Source organism: Rhodofomes roseus, assembly GCF_022264815.1.
Source record: "Rhodofomes roseus strain CIRM-BRFM 1785 chromosome Unknown C8Q71scaffold_25, whole genome shotgun sequence".
Lineage (NCBI taxonomy): Eukaryota > Fungi > Basidiomycota > Agaricomycetes > Polyporales > Fomitopsidaceae > Rhodofomes > Rhodofomes roseus.
In genome coordinates this window covers 454,595-469,569 of record NW_025952981.1, presented here as the reverse complement: position 1 = coordinate 469,569, position 14,975 = coordinate 454,595, and the positions used below count along the sequence as shown (strand labels likewise).

At 56.5% G+C, this 14,975-nt stretch overlaps 6 protein-coding genes and 1 non-coding gene across 7 annotated transcripts; 5 read left to right on the top strand and 2 right to left on the bottom strand.

Moving 5' to 3' along the window:
• Positions 1 to 71: 71 nt before the first annotated feature.
• C8Q71DRAFT_t137 lies at positions 72 to 156 on the bottom strand. The gene has a single exon. It is a non-coding gene; the product is annotated as a tRNA-Arg (tRNA).
• Positions 157 to 1,293: 1,137 nt separating this feature from the next.
• Positions 1,294 to 2,009, top strand: C8Q71DRAFT_881868 (uncharacterized protein; the record flags this gene model as incomplete). Its single annotated transcript, XM_047928490.1, has 2 exons — positions 1,294 to 1,528; positions 1,582 to 2,009. The coding sequence occupies 2 exons, from the start codon at positions 1,294 to 1,296 to the stop codon at positions 1,758 to 1,760; spliced, it is 414 nt and encodes a 137-aa protein (XP_047774775.1). The 3' UTR covers positions 1,761 to 2,009.
• A 466-nt stretch (positions 2,010 to 2,475) lies between these two features.
• On the top strand, positions 2,476 to 5,649 carry C8Q71DRAFT_781872 (DHS-like NAD/FAD-binding domain-containing protein). The gene is made up of 5 exons (XM_047924898.1): positions 2,476 to 2,696; positions 2,756 to 2,884; positions 3,856 to 5,297; positions 5,371 to 5,456; positions 5,513 to 5,649. Exons 1-4 carry the CDS (start codon positions 2,556 to 2,558, stop codon positions 5,420 to 5,422), a joined length of 1,764 nt encoding a protein of 587 aa, XP_047774774.1. The 5' UTR covers positions 2,476 to 2,555; the 3' UTR covers positions 5,423 to 5,456; positions 5,513 to 5,649.
• A 78-nt stretch (positions 5,650 to 5,727) lies between these two features.
• On the top strand, positions 5,728 to 7,636 carry C8Q71DRAFT_297260 (Poly(A)+ RNA export protein). The gene is made up of 9 exons (XM_047917634.1): positions 5,728 to 5,957; positions 6,025 to 6,117; positions 6,180 to 6,353; positions 6,411 to 6,563; positions 6,623 to 6,723; positions 6,787 to 6,810; positions 6,867 to 6,988; positions 7,041 to 7,094; positions 7,149 to 7,636. The coding sequence occupies exons 1-9, from the start codon at positions 5,802 to 5,804 to the stop codon at positions 7,331 to 7,333; spliced, it is 1,062 nt and encodes a 353-aa protein (XP_047774773.1). The 5' UTR covers positions 5,728 to 5,801; the 3' UTR covers positions 7,334 to 7,636.
• On the bottom strand, positions 7,531 to 9,064 carry C8Q71DRAFT_297348 (uncharacterized protein). Its single transcript, XM_047917635.1, has 2 exons — positions 8,256 to 9,064; positions 7,531 to 8,205 (listed from the first exon to the last, which is right to left on the bottom strand). Exons 1-2 carry the CDS (start codon positions 8,801 to 8,803, stop codon positions 7,728 to 7,730), a joined length of 1,026 nt encoding a protein of 341 aa, XP_047774772.1. The 5' UTR covers positions 8,804 to 9,064; the 3' UTR covers positions 7,531 to 7,727.
• C8Q71DRAFT_781866 (uncharacterized protein) lies at positions 8,945 to 10,505 on the top strand. Its single transcript, XM_047924897.1, has 3 exons — positions 8,945 to 9,719; positions 9,781 to 9,869; positions 9,922 to 10,505. The coding sequence occupies exons 1-3, from the start codon at positions 9,381 to 9,383 to the stop codon at positions 10,091 to 10,093; spliced, it is 600 nt and encodes a 199-aa protein (XP_047774771.1). The 5' UTR covers positions 8,945 to 9,380; the 3' UTR covers positions 10,094 to 10,505.
• A 47-nt stretch (positions 10,506 to 10,552) lies between these two features.
• On the top strand, positions 10,553 to 14,918 carry C8Q71DRAFT_781859 (uncharacterized protein). The gene is made up of 19 exons (XM_047924896.1): positions 10,553 to 10,794; positions 10,848 to 10,875; positions 10,931 to 11,059; positions 11,110 to 11,205; positions 11,257 to 11,394; positions 11,447 to 11,692; positions 11,746 to 11,933; positions 11,987 to 12,068; positions 12,118 to 12,624; positions 12,686 to 12,784; positions 12,839 to 13,081; positions 13,135 to 13,689; positions 13,740 to 13,770; positions 13,825 to 13,950; positions 14,004 to 14,046; positions 14,103 to 14,326; positions 14,380 to 14,521; positions 14,578 to 14,640; positions 14,699 to 14,918. Exons 1-19 carry the CDS (start codon positions 10,660 to 10,662, stop codon positions 14,798 to 14,800), a joined length of 3,177 nt encoding a protein of 1,058 aa, XP_047774770.1. The 5' UTR covers positions 10,553 to 10,659; the 3' UTR covers positions 14,801 to 14,918.
• The last annotated feature ends 57 nt before the right edge of the window (positions 14,919 to 14,975 follow it).

The window sequence follows — 14,975 nt, the reverse complement described above, 5'->3', positions numbered from 1 at the left end:
CCGGACATGCAAAATCCACAGTAAGTAACAAAAAATATTAGGCGATAACCTAGAACCGGTCATATCCTAATCGACCAACCTGGGATTCGAACCCAGAATCTTCAGCTAACTTTCCTTAGCCGGAAACTGACGCCTTAACCATTAGGCCAGTCGGCCGTTGGAGAGTATGGACTGTGAAGTCGTCAATACCCGATACCCTAGAGCGGCGAGCGCAAGAACATCTGAACTTCAGGTTGTCCGTTTGCTCCGTCGAAGTTGCATACCTGTACCACGCAATTCAGAGCAGTGTGGCCAAAAGAAGCTATTGGGAAGTGTTCCAGTGCAGTGTCCAACTCCATTGGTCCGCCGGCAGCACTGGCATGGGGAGTAAGTACGTCTCACTGGTACATCCAACCAGCGAATCCTGCTGCTGGCAGAGTGCGGCCTCTAGACGAGGATAAGTCGTTTGACGCAACTCGACAAAATTTGCGACACTGTGAAAGAGGTGTGGCCTGCGGTTTGAGGGCGGTAAGTTTGTATTCGGCTGGCGGCGACGGACGATCGAGCTGGCGTCGTGAAGGCGTGGATCGGTACCGGTAGGTAGCGCACGACGTGTGGAGTCTGGACGTCGACGATGTGCACAGAGCACAACGCTGAATCGGTCGATGTTAGTGGCGAGAACGAGCTTTGACGATACTCGAAGGAGGATCGCACATTGGGAAAGAGACATGACTTGTATAGGAAGTCGCATTGTTCGCTATTGCGTGCACGCCGATAATCAGCAGAGTTGATTTGCCTGTTTCTACCAGTTATCTGAATGAACCACACCCGAGGATGTGGGACATATAAGAAACTCACCACCATTGACACAAGTGACAAGCCATCCTGATTTGGCTATGATACAAGCCTACAATCCCGAGTAAGTACGCGACGTGGCTGCATCTTGATGACCACACCACGAGCACCGTCGAGAAGAATGCACGTGCGAGGCGGCCAAGCCAACGGGGATGAACGTCGGGCAGCGTAGAGGAATATGATTGCGTCACTCCTGCGGTCACCATCAGTGGAGGCGGCGAATCGCTACGCCCCCCTTCCGAATTTGGGCAGGATCGCGCCATACATAGACATCCCTGCTTGATTTGGTGACGACCGACTGACGTCGCGCCCGCCACACCCCGCTGTGCGTCGTGACGAGTCCCCACCCGCCGCGCGACACATATAAACCTAGCCTCGTTCGCGGCGCGTCCCCACCTTTCGCCCAAAAGACGCATCCGCACTTCTTCACCGCCCTCATCATCGAATAAGCTAGACATCATGCCAGCTTCAAAGGGACCGTACAACCTCCCGCCCGGCGAGCGTGGCGTCGACAACCTCTCCTACAACCCCCAGGCGGACGCCCGCCCCGACAACGCTGCGTTCGACGAGAGCACCAACCCCGAGCTGCACCCCGTCGGTGCTCGCGGTGCGAACAACCAGGCCACCTTCCGTGATTACGGGAAGGAGGACTTCGAGACCGAGCGGTCGGAGGCAACCGGCCGCATCCCCAAAGGCGCGTTTTCGCCTGCATTCCGACCTGACGCATACGCTGACGAGTGCGTGTAGGCGAAGTGAACGACCTGCTGGGCTCCGCGACGGGTGACGAGCGCAATGCCAGCGGTTACACGCGAGGCAAGAAAGTCGATGCCTTCCGTCAGGAAAGAGACCTCGACAGGGCGTTCGACGAGACCGGCATCTCGAATGCTGGCCAGGACATCGAGGTTGGCTCGGCTACGGGGCGCTGAGTGCGCATATAGCCAGACGACGACGGAGAGGAAGCTGAGGAGAAGCTATTCAGCATAAGGATTGTACATTAAAGTCGGACCTGTGGTTACTGTTGTAGTATTGTCGCAATTTGCCCTTGGAGTTCTGTATTGAATCGAACCACCACGCGACTCATGTGAGGCGAGAACGTCGTTCCCTCCCAAAGATCGCACCCTTGCAACGTCGAAAGACCAATCTGAACGATCATAACGCTGTTCCACCCCAGCCCAGTGCGTCGGTAGCCGCTAAACACACGCAGCACTGAAGTACTCACAAACAGCCTAAATTCGTATGAACCTGCTGACGGCTCGGTCGACTACATGCAGTAACATAACGGCCTCCCAACTAGTCGACACCCCGGCGGTTTGCGTTGTTTCATGCACTTTTCGAGCGCGCCAGCCTGAGCGTTTCGAGACACCATGTGCAGTGCATTGTGCCGCCGCCGCTAACGTCGGAAGAGACCGACTGAGGTTTGAACGGTGCTGATTTCTGCACGTAGTTGCACGCACAAGCGACAAGATGCAGCAGGACTCTGAGAGATGGCTTGTATACAAATGGACCAAATTGGTGGTGGAAGCGGTACAAGAGGCTAGCGGTGTGCAAACGAGGCTACTTGATAGTTGGTGGCGCCCATCTCAGCCACCGATCTCATCTCAATCTGCCCGGACTTGGGCCGAGCCACCGGTGTGCACGAACGCAACGCCTGCACCGCGCCGCCACGAGCCCCTCTCCCCGCCCGCTGCCCCCACACGCCCACGCGCGCAACACCGCACCCGATGACGGTCTTCCTCCCCCTGGAGGCGTCGTCGCCCGTCCCCCACGCCCCCGCCTTCCTCGTGCCCACGGCCCAGCCAGCCGCACACCTCAGCAAGGTCATCAAGACGATCATGAAGGCGCGGCGCATCGCCGTCGTCTGCGGTGCGTGCTGTGAGCGCGAGTGCGCTCGAGGTCGTTGCTGATGCGTGGCATCCGTGTAGGGGCTGGTATCTCCGTGCAGGCTGGCATACCAGACTTCCGCTCGTCTGACGGCCTTTTCCAGACGCTGAAGAAAGACAACCCGATGCTGAGCTCGGGAAGAGATTTATTTGATGCATCCGTATTCAATGTGAGTGCTGTAAAATCCGTCAGCATTCAGTTCCGCTATGATGCTGCCTTGCATCGCACGCTGGATCCGTGCGGTTCGTCTCGCCAGCATAAGGGGCTAGCCTTGGTTGAATCTGGTGATGGCCCGAGTGCATTGACAGAGCTTGTTCCTGACTTGGGAACATGGGAGTTCTGTTGACCGGCTCTGTTTGCAACGGTATAGGGCCTCAGTTGCAACTCTGCGAGGCGTTAGTTGCAACTCTGCGAGTTGATCGCACTGCTGCCCGTCGCCGCTGGTACGATTGATCAACGACTCCCCTCTGGTTTCCGTTTATTCTGAGAAGTGGTGCTGAGACTGTCTCGTATCATGTGCCCTTCGGCAGGACTCCTGACTATGGGTGGGGGGTTAGGTCTCAAGCTGACGTTCAAGCTCACTTTCGTCCGGCCTTCGCTCCTAGCCCCCTAGCATGCCCAGTGTCGCCGACCTGGTGCACCATGCATCTGTATGTGACACCTCAACGTCCGGATGGTCAGACGATGCATGCGACCAGCGGTCTCGTTAGGATGGGATCAACTTGAGGCCCTCGGCCATCCACATTGAAACTAGATCAATGTCTCGCATCGTGCCATTTGTCGGGTGTTTCTCGTAACTGTCGGCGCATGGCCCTGCGTGGGGTAGCCTCGTACGTCAAGCCTCATCCCGCTCTTCGTGCTGTGTGCCAGGCGCAGAACCTAGTTTGGTGCGTTGGTGCGTTCCGCGACAGGCCGTGTTTGTGTGGATCGTCTTTGCACCGAGACCTTGACGACGGATACTATCCGCCCTATGTGGTACCCAGCCGTGTCCTGCAACTCGTAACCGTGGTATGGACAGCCAGCTTTCTTCACAAGGTTCATCCGGTGTACGTAAAGTCTGGTTCCGTTCCCTTCTCACAAGTGTCTCATGGGTTATTTTGTTCAACCATGGTCGAACATGTGCTAAAGAGTTCCTCACAGGCCGAGGGCACGACGTCCATGTTCTGCCAGATGATTGCCCAGCTTGCAGAACTTTCCGAAGTCGCCCTCCCGACCTCCTTCCACCACCTCCTGCGCGCTCTTGACGAGCGGCGCCGGCTCCTCCGCGTGTACACGCAGAATATCGATGCGCTCGAGCAGAAAAGCGGACTCACCTTTGGCGTCCCGGAGTCCGATGCGAAGCGGAATAAACCGCGCCTATGCAAACCCAAGACAGACGCGCAGAGCGAGGCTGGCCCCTCCACCGTCGTCGAGCCGCCGCAGAACCGGCTACCGACACCGCCGATCGAGACCCCGCGGTGCATTCCACTTCACGGCACGCTCCAGCAGATGCACTGCCAGATTTGCACGCACTCATTCCCGCTGCGCGACTACCTGCCCGCGCTGAGCGAGGGCAGGCCGCCGTACTGCCCGGAATGCTCGGCGCTGGAGGAGACACGGCAGCTGGTCGGGAAGCGCTCACGCGGAGTGGGCAAGCTGCGGCCGAGCGTTGTGCTGTACAACGAGATGCACAAGGACGGCGAGGAGGTGGGCGACGTCGTGCGGCGCGACCTGATCGGAAGCTCGAAGGGGAAGGGCCGGGCGGGCGCGGACCTGCTGCTGGTCGTTGGGACGAGTCTGAGAGTGCCGGGGACGAAGCGGATCGTGAGGGAGTTCTCGAAGGCCGTGCACGCACGCGACGCACCGGCGAGCGAGGCGACGTCGGTCATGGGCCTCGCCACGCCGACGCCGTCACCCCGCCGGTCGCCGGTTGATGATGAGGAGGCCCCGATACGCGCGGTGTACCTGAACCTCGACTTCCCCGTGCCGACGCGCGAGTGGGAGGGTGTGTTCGATGTGTGGATCCGCGGCGATGCGCAGGAGTTTGCGCAGCTGATGCTGGAGGAGATGGACCGTGAGCTGCGGGCGAAGGAGGAGGCGGCGGAGCGGAAGCGGCGGAGGGAGGAGGCCGCTCTTGCGGCGAAGCTCGAGGCGCATATGAGCGTCGGCGTGGATCCGCAGAGGAGTAGCGGGAGCGCGAAGAAGCGCAAGACGCCGTCGTCGTCGGCGGGGGAGGGGTCTGCCAAGAAGCACAAGGTGACGCCGCCGACCCCGGTGTCGATGAAGAAGCCAGCTGGCAAGGCAAGGAAGTCGAAGAGTGGCGGTGATGATGTGTTACCCGTCCCCGCGAAGGAGAGCAAACGATCGTCTAAGCCTAAGAGTGGGCTGAAGATCCGCATTCCACCTCGGCCTGTGGTACTCATCACTACCCCCGTCCCGAAGCCCAAGAGACCTGCATTGGTTACGCCCGAGCCCTCTCCGCCTTCATCACCTTTAACACCGGTTCCTTCATCCGTGTCTCGGCACAGGAGTACCCTGTCTCCTCTTTCGCCCATCCTTAGCCCGCCTTCCAAGCCACGTTCCACCCGCCCCTACGACTACGACTGGGACGACCGTGGCGAATTGACCGAGTTATCAGACAATGATTCGAGCGATGATGAGGATGCGGAGTCGTACCTTCCCACTTTTCATTGCAGTCCGCACGGACCTGGACGATAGTCTGCCTTGACCCCCAGGACCGGACAACGGCCGTCGGGACTCGGCTGGACATTCTTTAACTTAATAATAATCCCTATTTCTGTGTGTAGATCCTGTTTACCTTACATTTCCCGCAATGTGTATAAAGCCTGCTTTAGCTGGCCTCTTCTCCTCGATTAGGTGGTCTGCGAGTGCTATGGAAACTTGGACGTGAGCGTACCTTTGGCCTCCGTTATTATGTAGAGCGGGCGCTTGGTGGAAGCATGCATGATCGCACTTGCCGGATTTGGAAAGGCGCCGGGGACTGTGGCACAAGAGTCGAACGTCTTGTGAACAAGACGCGCACTGCTTGGTCCTCGTCACTTTCTCCTCCGCTTCTCTCCCATCTCTCGCCGCGGGGACAGCGCAATATGTCCTTTTTTAACACGGCCAGCTCATCTACCGCTCCCAATACGTCGACCAACGAGAAAGATATCGAAGTTGCCGACCCGCCGACAGACTCTATTTCTTGTTTGTCGTTCTCCAGTCAGGCGGATTACCTCGCAGTCGGAAGCTGGAACAATGAGGTGGGTAGCAATCGTACCCGTGTTGACCTCTACGCGTACTGAACGCGTGTTGCACCCGCGCCGCTAGGTCCGGATATACGAGGTCGGCCCGACTGGGCAAACGCAAGGGAAGGCGATGTACACGCATCAAGGGCCTGTATTGAGTGTGTGCTGGAACAAGGTATACTCCTGTCATTGCTACCTCGCTCGTGCGCTCGTTCAACGCGACCTCCGGATTCTAAGGATGGCACCAAAATTCTCTCCGGAGGCGCAGACAACGCAGCGCGGCAGTTCGACGTTACGACGGGCCAGTCGTCGCAAGTCGCGGTGCACGACGCGCCCGTCAAGTGCGTACGCTGGATCGAGTCGCCGCAGGGTGGCGTGCTCGTCACTGGCAGCTGGGACAAGACAATAAAGGTGAGCTGCACCTCGACTGCGTTCTCAGTGGCGTACTAGAACATCAACGACGTGTAGTACTGGGACCTCCGGGCGCAGGCCCCTGTATCGACAGTCCAACTGCCTGAAAGATGTTACACCCTTGACGTTGCATACCCTCTCATGGTCGTCGGCACAGCAGAGCGCCACATCCAAATATTCAACCTCACCAACCCGACGACCCCGTTCAAGGTCTGTTCAGTCCGCCCGGTATTTGGTCTGGTCGGGCGATCCTAATTCTGTCCCGACAGACCATGATGTCGCCATTGAAATGGCAAACTAGGGTAGTGTCTTGCTTCCCCGCTGCGAATGGGTTCGCTGTTGGGAGTGTCGAGGGCCGCGTTGCTATTCAGTGCGTATTTGATGATCAACAGTGAGAAGTAGGTTCTTGAGCTTACGCACTTGGTGCATACAGATATGTCGAAGACAAAGATGCTTCGTATGTTGGCTTCGAAGTTATAGTTGCGCTCATCTGACTTACCTGGTCTCAACGAGGAATAACTTCTCGTTCAAGTGTCATCGCAAAGACGCAAACCCAGCGAACAAGGATCAGTCCCTTGTCTATGCTGTGAACGACATCACATTTCATCCCGTCCATGGGACGTTCTCCACATGTGGTCGGTAGCAAGCGCTCTCCTCTCAGAGATGACGGATTGATCCGTCTCGCAGGATCTGACGGTACGATTAACTTCTGGGACAAGGACGCGCGCACGCGTCTCAAGAGTAAGCTACATTTGTCCACAGCAAGACGACCGCCTAACCTTACATCTCATATAGCCTTTGACCCCGCGCCGGGTCCGGTCCCTGCGACCGGCTTCAACCGCACGGGCTCGATATTCGCCTACGCGGTTTCGTACGATTGGTCGAAGGGTCACTCTGGAATGACGCAGGGACACCCGAACAAGCTCATGTTGCACGCATGTAAAGACGATGAGGTCAAGAGGAAGCCGACGAAGCGGTAGAACGCTGGAGCATCGGAGACCGGTGACGGAAGGAGGAAGACAGTCGTTGATTCGTACATAGCGTCATCGACCATGTTTTCATACAGTATGTAGCACTTGATGTCCGCGATCGTATTCTTGTTTTCCGAATGTGTCCGAGTGAAGGCCATGTTGTCCTACAGACAACACGGGTCGAAGTAAGATTACAGTGTAGATTATTGTACAGGCGGGAGAGTACCACAGCACAGTCGGGACGTCATTTAGCAGTCGTAGTGCAGTCCGAGTACAGCACTGTCATTAGCGTGGTCTTCCTGACCATTACATCGATTCTATATCCCTATCCCTCCCGCCGACCAGTAGTAGGCATGTCAACTAAGTAGTAATAGATACAGCACAGACACTCTCCGAACTCAGCTCACAGCTGCTTGCCCGGAGCCTCCTTCTCCTTGCTCGCCAGGTGCTCTTGCACCTCCTTGAGCGGGTCCAGCTCACTTAGGGGTTGCCTGTACGAGCTGCCCATGCGGTCCGCCCACGTGAAGTACTGCCCGTAGTTGACGGTGAAGTAGAGGTGGTGCAGCGTGTGGTGAGCGGGCCCGTTGATGACCTTCTCCAGTGGATGCCCGGTGATCATGTCCGAGTCGTGGATGAGGATGGACCAGAAGTTGACGAAGACGAAGAGGCCGAGGTAGAGAAGGCGGTGGAGCGGGAAGACGTAGATGAAGAAGTGGTACGGAATGGACTGGAAGTAGCCGTCGAGCGGGTGGAAGGCGTGCGAGGCGAACGGCGTTGGCACGACCCACTTGTGGTGCGGCTTGTGCAGCCATTTGTACCACATCGGGTTATGTTCCCACCGGTGGATCCAGTAGATACCGTAGTCGGTAAAGACGAGGAACCTGTACGGAGCGGGTCAGAAGGGCATAGGAATGGCAGCGCATGGACGTACCAGGCGATGGAGAAGAAGAAGTATGGCCAACCGTACTCGTCCACGCTCGAGTACAGCTTCGAGTAGCCCCTGACCTCCGCCATAAACCACGGCAGGGTAAGGATGATCATGCCAGGGAACGACCTCAAGCTGAGCTGAATCTCGAGCTTGACTTGGTCCTTGAGGAAGCGCGGGTGCTTCATCATCTCATGGTTGAAGACGAACTTGTACGACAGCCATGCGAAGAGGAAGTAGAGGACGTGAATGCCGACCAGTGTGAGGGCGAAGAGGGAGATGATCTGGCGAGGGATGTAATCGCGTGGCCAGGCGGACGCGAGAGACGGTCCGATCGGCGCTAGCTCATCAGGAGTGGGCAGCGGTGGACGGGGAATGTACGAGAGGAACTGGGACCACTTCCCCGTATCCGTAAGGACAGGCAGTGATGAGGCGTTCATGGATGCCTGGAGGTACGCCGCGCTGGGTGATGAGGCGAATGCCGTTGCAGGCAGCACGGTTGCCCATAACTTGTCCAGGACATAGTCGTCGCAGATGCCGAGCACGAGATCCATGGCAGCGTCGCTTTTGGGTGGTCGGTGGTATACGGCGGCGACGGCAGGACAGCGACGACGACCGCAAGGACGACGAGGACGACGGGGAAGCGGCGGCGCCCCGCCCAAGTCTTTTATGCGGCGATTGGCAGGAAATGTCAGACCACTTTCCGTCCTTTGACCACGTGATGGCGCTGATTCAGGCGCCCGCCGCCGGCCGATGGCGGTCGTCCCTTCGGCGCCAAACTCAACGTCTCCCGCGTCCGGTCCAGCTCGCCTCGCCCAGTCTCCCCTTTATCCAGGCTCCCTACTAGGCCTCCCTGAGGCGACGGGTGCGCATTGGGACTCGTCGTACGATGCGCCATGTCTTGGTGCTCAGAACACTAGGTGCTGCGGGTGGATGTAGTCGTTGCGCACGACCCCCTCCGAAGCGTCTTCATCAGCATGCGCCACCAGTCACTCGTCTGTCGATTTCTTCTTGAATGAGACCGGAATCAGTCGGCAGCCAATGGGCGGTCGACGCTGTGCAGACCTTTTCCCATAGACTGTCCAACCAACGTCTGCACTCTCATCCCGATATAAGTCACTCACAAGCTAGATGGTTGTACCGAACTCCTGTGGCCGCGGCGAGGAGGGCCTGCTCCAAATTTCCGTGACCGGCACACAGTGGTCCACGTTGGCCTCCATTCGAAGCATGGCCGTGGAAGCCTCCCTGAGCTTTCGTGTGTCCTTGTCACGGCTGCCGAATGGTCAGCAGGAACACATCATCGCCCTCCGAGGCCACTACCGCTGTCACGGACCACTGCAGTCAGACACTGATAGTCGACGACATGCATTTGAAGTGGCGACTCGCTCCCGCCCTATGTCCGTATGGATGCACCGGAATTCGCTCGGAGTCGCACCAAAACTCGGTGAACCCAGAGTGATTCGTGAATCAGTGAGTAGTTGACCATGGATACGACGGGGTCCAACAACTATGACGACTGCATTTTGGGCAGTTGGCGATCGCCATAGCGAAGGATGGGCCAAACGGACATCCCGCGCGTATCATGTTGCGTACCTGTGGCGTAGAGTCGCTGGTTGGGAGGTACGTCGTCTCCATCTCCTCCTCGACGAGTCCTCGTACTGTGACGATTCAGCGCAGTAAAGTTTTCGTCGGCTCCGTCAATTGATGTCGTTGCGTCGAAACCGAGGTCATCGTCGTGGAAGTTGAAACTTGAACGAACGGAAGAAGGCTTTGCTATGCCCATAGAAGCCGCCGTCATGGAACCCATTTGTCTGACGACAGGCTGCCTGCAACCGGATGCGTAAACCGGGCAGCGACGGATCGAATGCTACCAGAAGAATCGAACACTGTTCAATCGTACTTAACCCGCAGAGTGCATTGTCGGAGGAATACCAGTCCATGTCGCGTATACTTCTCTCCGGGACTTGATCATCCCTTAGAGTGCGACAGGACTAAACCCCTTCCCCAATCTCATGTTGTGACGGTTGATTGGGTGCCGTAAGAGCTGGACCGGGTGAAGGTTGCCCAGAGAGATGTGCCGACAACCTTTGGAAGTGGTGATATAAAAGGTGCTTCGTGGACACTACCGCAGAGCGACCGCGAAGCTGTCCCAAGCTGCCCAAATTGAGCGAGTTCAGCGAGTAAGTAAGCTCCTAGCGGAGTAATAATCAGTCAAGTGCGTCTGTTAGTGGATGCTTTCGGAGAATGAATGCCGACTAAGCTACGTCACATCCGCCCTACAAACGGAGCTAAGCTTCCCCGGTGGCATGGCAGGCACGAGTGACCGCAGCGACGACCGTGCTCGCCCAGCAGCCTCCACATCTCACAACAGCGCCGCCAGCACCTCAGAGTGTGGTCAACGGTCTTCGCAATGGCTTCATTCAGGCGCCGCGGGATGGCCCTGCCCGCGCTGCTTGCACTACTCTCACTGACCTCATCGGCCCACGGAGCTCAGAACCGATCAACACTTCGTAGTAGCTTCTCTGCGTATGAATACGATTTGTCGGTACGTGGTCAGGTATTGCGGAATCACACTTACCCTGACATAGGATGTGTTAGCCATTAGCTGTAGCGAACACGCGACCAGGTACGTCTTACAGCCGCAACGCGTAACATCCCGCTCACTGCTCAGGTCCTAACAGAGAAATGCCCACCATGCTTCAATTGCCAGCTGGATGCGTTTGATTGTGGTCAGTTTGGAGAGTGCTCAGCATACGATGGACAGTGCAAATGTCCGCCAGGATGGGCGGGGATTGACTGCTTGACACCACGTACGTCCCACCATACCTCGGAACAACGCCGGAGTTCACCTCTTGAGCAGAGTGCGACTCTTTGGCCGACGGGGACAGGCGAAGGCAGCGAGATCCGGGCCAGAAGTGTGATTGCAAGGATGGATGGGGTGGTGCAAACTGCAATGGTACGCTTCGTCTCTCCTGAGGTCTCCGGCGCGCGCGCTCATGGCTCCCAGTGTGCAAGACAGATGACGCATGTGTTGGGTTTCCACTTGCTGGCAGGCCCCTTGAGGATGGGGAGGAGATCAACAACATGACTTGCTACAAAGGAGGCGTGACCGTCTTTGAGAACCACCAAATATGCGCAGTGACGAGTACGTGTAACGCACGCGAACATCCTGCGCATAATTCATGACTTCCCAATAGACCGCAAAATCATCGATATGCTCCCGGATCGTCCCCCCGAGATCACATTCAGCTGCAACCAGGCTGCAGCCTCTTGCCAGTTCCAGTTCTGGACCGCGCAGGAGGAATCGTTCTACTGCGCGCTGGACCAGTGCGCAATGGGAATGGAGACGGGTTACGATAGCAACACTACTCGCTACTCATGCGACAGCATCAAGTGCAAATGCGTTCCCGGCCGGTTTATCTGTGGAGAGAACGGGAGTGTCGGTGAGTTATACCACACCAATGTGTAGAGCATACACTCAGTGTATGCGTCGCAGATATCTCGGACTTCTTGAAGGAGGAGATCAAGGGTCCTGCTTCCTTCAGTTGCAAGACGGGTCAAGGTTGTCAGTTCGAGGAACCCGCTATGAACGAACTGATAGACACTATGTTCGGTGATCGTTACATCACCCTTCAGTGCGATGGCGGAGAATGCTTGCACTACTCCCAGGTGCCTGGCTATGAGGTAGGAGAGCCCGCTAGTCACACAAAAGGATTGCGCTCTGACACTGTGCGAAGCCTCCGCCTAAGCCGGACAACAGTCGCTTCATTGCATTGAGCGCTGCAGGTGCCGGTCTCTTTGTTATCATCGCAACAGCAAGTAAGTGCTCTTCGCCAAGGTTCCATCCGAAGGCTCACATCGTTTTCAGTCTTTTGGTACGCGGGGAGGACACGCTCAGGTGATTTCGGCGGCATCCGCCTGCCCGAGAACGAGACTGCGAGATTGATGTCTGAGCACGTCCCCGCCTCCCTGCACTTCTCGGGCATCTCCTACGCGCTCGGTAATCGCACGATCCTCGACTCCATCTCGGGCACGGTCAAGCCAGGTCAGCTCATGGCGATCATGGGTGCCTCGGGCGCGGGTAAGTCAACATTCCTCGACATCCTCGCGCGCAAGAACAAGCGCGGCGTTGTCAGTGGGCGCACACTCGTCAACGGCCGGGAAGTTGCGGATGAGGACTTCAAGAAGATGATGGGCTTCGTGGACCAGGAAGACACGCTGATGAGCACGTTAACTGTGTACGAGACCGTGCTGTACTCTGCGCTGCTGAGGCTGCCGCGGGAAATGAGTCTCGAAGCAAAGAAGTTCAGGACGCTCGAGACGATGCATGAGCTGGGTATCCTTGCGATCAAGGATTCGCGGATTGGCGATTCTGGTAGGTCTTGGTTGTGGCTTGCGACACGGATGCATGGCTGATTCAGACTATCCTATCTGAGGTCGCCGATCCATCTCAGGAGGTGAGAAGCGCAGGGTCTCAATTGCTTGCGAACTCGTCACCAGTCCTTCTATTCTATTCCTGGACGAGCCGACGAGTGGTATGTCGCCCATCCCTGGGAGGTCTGTCGATACTAAAGCTGATCACTTCTAAGGATTGGATGCCTACAATGCACTCAGCGTCGTCTCCAGCTTAGTGACGCTTGCAAGGAATTACAATCGCACGGTAGTGTTCACGATTCACCAGCCGCGCAGCAATATCGTGTCTCTTTTCGATAGGTTGCTCGTACTTGCGCAAGGCAAGATGATTTACTCCGGCGATGCAGACAAGTGCGGGGAATATCTTGAGGCGATTGGGCACCCTTGTCCGCCTGGTTTCAACATCGCCGATTATCTGAGTGCGTTCATCATCGCTGCTGGAATACCCTCTAGCTACTGACGCCTATCCTAGTTGACCTGACGATGCATGCTAGCATGGAGCCTCGTTCGTTGGAGAGTCCCCCGACGGAGTTGTCTACCTCGGAGGCGACGAATGTCAACGACGAAGAGCGTGGATTCAATGGCGGTTCTACCTCTGGACACTCCAAGACATCGAGCTCCACTGAAGAGACTGAGCTGCAGCCGCGCGCGAGCTCTGTTGCAGGCTCTGCCTCTGGCTACGTTAGGAAGAAGACGTCGCAGCTGCTGCAAGCCATCTCGCCGAATGCGTTGTCTGGCGAGGGTCCCCTAGCGCCTCGTTTGCAGGCATTGGTAGACTCATTCGCTGACAGCGACATCAATGCCTCGCTGAAAGAGGAGATTGCTGACGTAGCGTCGACCGCCAACGCCCCGCAGAGCGCCTCGAATCAGCTACCTGATGCGGCGCTGGAGACGAGCATCACGAGAGGACGCAAGCGTGCTAGCTGGGGGACACAGTTCCGCATCCTGAGCGGGAGGGCGTTCAAGAACTTGTACCGGGATCCTGCTCTGCTGGCTGCGCACTATATCGCTGCAGTTTTGGTCGCACGTAAGTCGGCTCCGGAGCGCTGTCGTCATTGAATGCTGACCCGCGTATAGTCATGAGCGGATTCTTCTTCCACCATCTATCGTGAGTGAAGCTCAGTGCTGATGACTGTATGATCAGTTGCTCACTCTGCTTCAGCAACGACATCGCGGGCTTCCAGAATCGACTTGGATTCTTCTTCTTCACGCTCGCGCTCTTCGGCTTCTCTTGTCTGTCTAGCTTGAGTCTATTTGCCAATGAGAGGCTCCTCTTCATGCGGGAACGGTATGTACTGTCTCATCCACATGTTGTGTCTGCCTAATTCACTGTATCATCAGTGCCAACGGCTATTACTCTCCGCTGACGTACTTCGCCTCGAAGGTAAGCCAAATATCATTTGGTGTGTCTGTAGTTCGTCTGACACAACGTCTGCCCAGGTACTGTTCGATATCCTGCCGTTGCGTGTTGTCCCACCGCTCGTGTACGGTGGCATCGTCTACGGTCTCATCGGTCTAGTACCTGAAGTTGCAACCTTCTGGAAGTTCATCCTGGTGCTTGTGCTCTTCAACTTGACTACGGCGAGCGTAATCCTGCTGTTGTCAATCGCCTTTGCGAGCACTAGCGTAGCTAGCCTTGTCGGCACACTCATCATGCTCTTCAAGTACGTTGATTCACTCCGAATACCTGAACTTATGGCGCTGATGACCTCACCAGCTTGCTGTTTGCCGGACTTTTGATCAACCGACAGACCCTCGGGAAGCGGTGGGAATGGCTCAACGTCTGCTCTTTCTTCCATGCCGCTTACGAAGCGTTGGCCGTAAACGAGTTGCGGTACTTGCAGCTGAGAGAGACCAAGGTATGCAAGACGACATTGCTCATGTCCAAGACTATTGATTAATTTAACCTACGCAGTACGGCGTGGACATTGATGTGCCAGCTGCGGCCATCTTGTCAACGTTCGGACTGCAATCACAGGTTAGTTCTTCCAGCCTTGCTTACTCCTCAACGGGCGTACTGATTTGTTTTCTGCCAGTCTTTTTGGTGGCCGGATATCGCCCTGCTTGGCATTTTCTTCGGCTCGTTCACAATCATCAGCTACCTGATCCTGCACTTCTACGTCAGGGAGAAGCGGTAGGAAAACAATGTCCGCGTCATGTTGTGTGGCATAGCATTCACGTACACGTACGAGCTGTCCTGTGACTGTAAAGACTGTATCATTGTATAATCATTGGCATCTTGCATTTTCGTCCTAATCTCTTGACCAGTTGCGTTCGTGCGTCTCCTCTGGGTGAATCAGAACATGAGCCTGA

What these genes read in the sequence shown, in the direction of transcription:
- C8Q71DRAFT_781872 (XM_047924898.1), top strand. Translation starts at nt 2,556, where the DNA reads ATGACGGTCTTCCTCCCCCTGGAGGCGTCGTCGCCCGTCCCCCACGCC. An exon ending in GGCGCATCGCCGTCGTCTGC is followed by an intron (nt 2,697 to 2,755) that starts GGTGCGTGCTGT and finishes GGCATCCGTGTA; the next exon opens with GGGGCTGGTATCTCCGTGCA. An exon ending in ACCCGCCCCTACGACTACGA is followed by an intron (nt 5,298 to 5,370) that starts CTGGGACGACCG and finishes GCGGAGTCGTAC; the next exon opens with CTTCCCACTTTTCATTGCAG.
- C8Q71DRAFT_297260 (XM_047917634.1), top strand. Translation starts at nt 5,802, where the DNA reads ATGTCCTTTTTTAACACGGCCAGCTCATCTACCGCTCCCAATACGTCG. An exon ending in GCTGGGACAAGACAATAAAG is followed by an intron (nt 6,354 to 6,410) that starts GTGAGCTGCACC and finishes AACGACGTGTAG; the next exon opens with TACTGGGACCTCCGGGCGCA. An exon ending in ACCCGACGACCCCGTTCAAG is followed by an intron (nt 6,564 to 6,622) that starts GTCTGTTCAGTC and finishes CTGTCCCGACAG; the next exon opens with ACCATGATGTCGCCATTGAA.
- C8Q71DRAFT_297348 (XM_047917635.1), bottom strand. Translation starts at nt 8,803, where the DNA reads ATGGATCTCGTGCTCGGCATCTGCGACGACTATGTCCTGGACAAGTTA. An exon ending in TTCTTCTTCTCCATCGCCTG is followed by an intron (nt 8,206 to 8,255) that starts GTACGTCCATGC and finishes CGCTCCGTACAG; the next exon opens with GTTCCTCGTCTTTACCGACT.
- C8Q71DRAFT_781866 (XM_047924897.1), top strand. Translation starts at nt 9,381, where the DNA reads ATGGTTGTACCGAACTCCTGTGGCCGCGGCGAGGAGGGCCTGCTCCAA. An exon ending in CCAGAGTGATTCGTGAATCA is followed by an intron (nt 9,720 to 9,780) that starts GTGAGTAGTTGA and finishes CATTTTGGGCAG; the next exon opens with TTGGCGATCGCCATAGCGAA. An exon ending in GTAGAGTCGCTGGTTGGGAG is followed by an intron (nt 9,870 to 9,921) that starts GTACGTCGTCTC and finishes GTGACGATTCAG; the next exon opens with CGCAGTAAAGTTTTCGTCGG.
- C8Q71DRAFT_781859 (XM_047924896.1), top strand. Translation starts at nt 10,660, where the DNA reads ATGGCTTCATTCAGGCGCCGCGGGATGGCCCTGCCCGCGCTGCTTGCA. An exon ending in TTCGCGGATTGGCGATTCTG is followed by an intron (nt 12,625 to 12,685) that starts GTAGGTCTTGGT and finishes ATCCTATCTGAG; the next exon opens with GTCGCCGATCCATCTCAGGA. An exon ending in ACACTCATCATGCTCTTCAA is followed by an intron (nt 14,327 to 14,379) that starts GTACGTTGATTC and finishes TGACCTCACCAG; the next exon opens with CTTGCTGTTTGCCGGACTTT.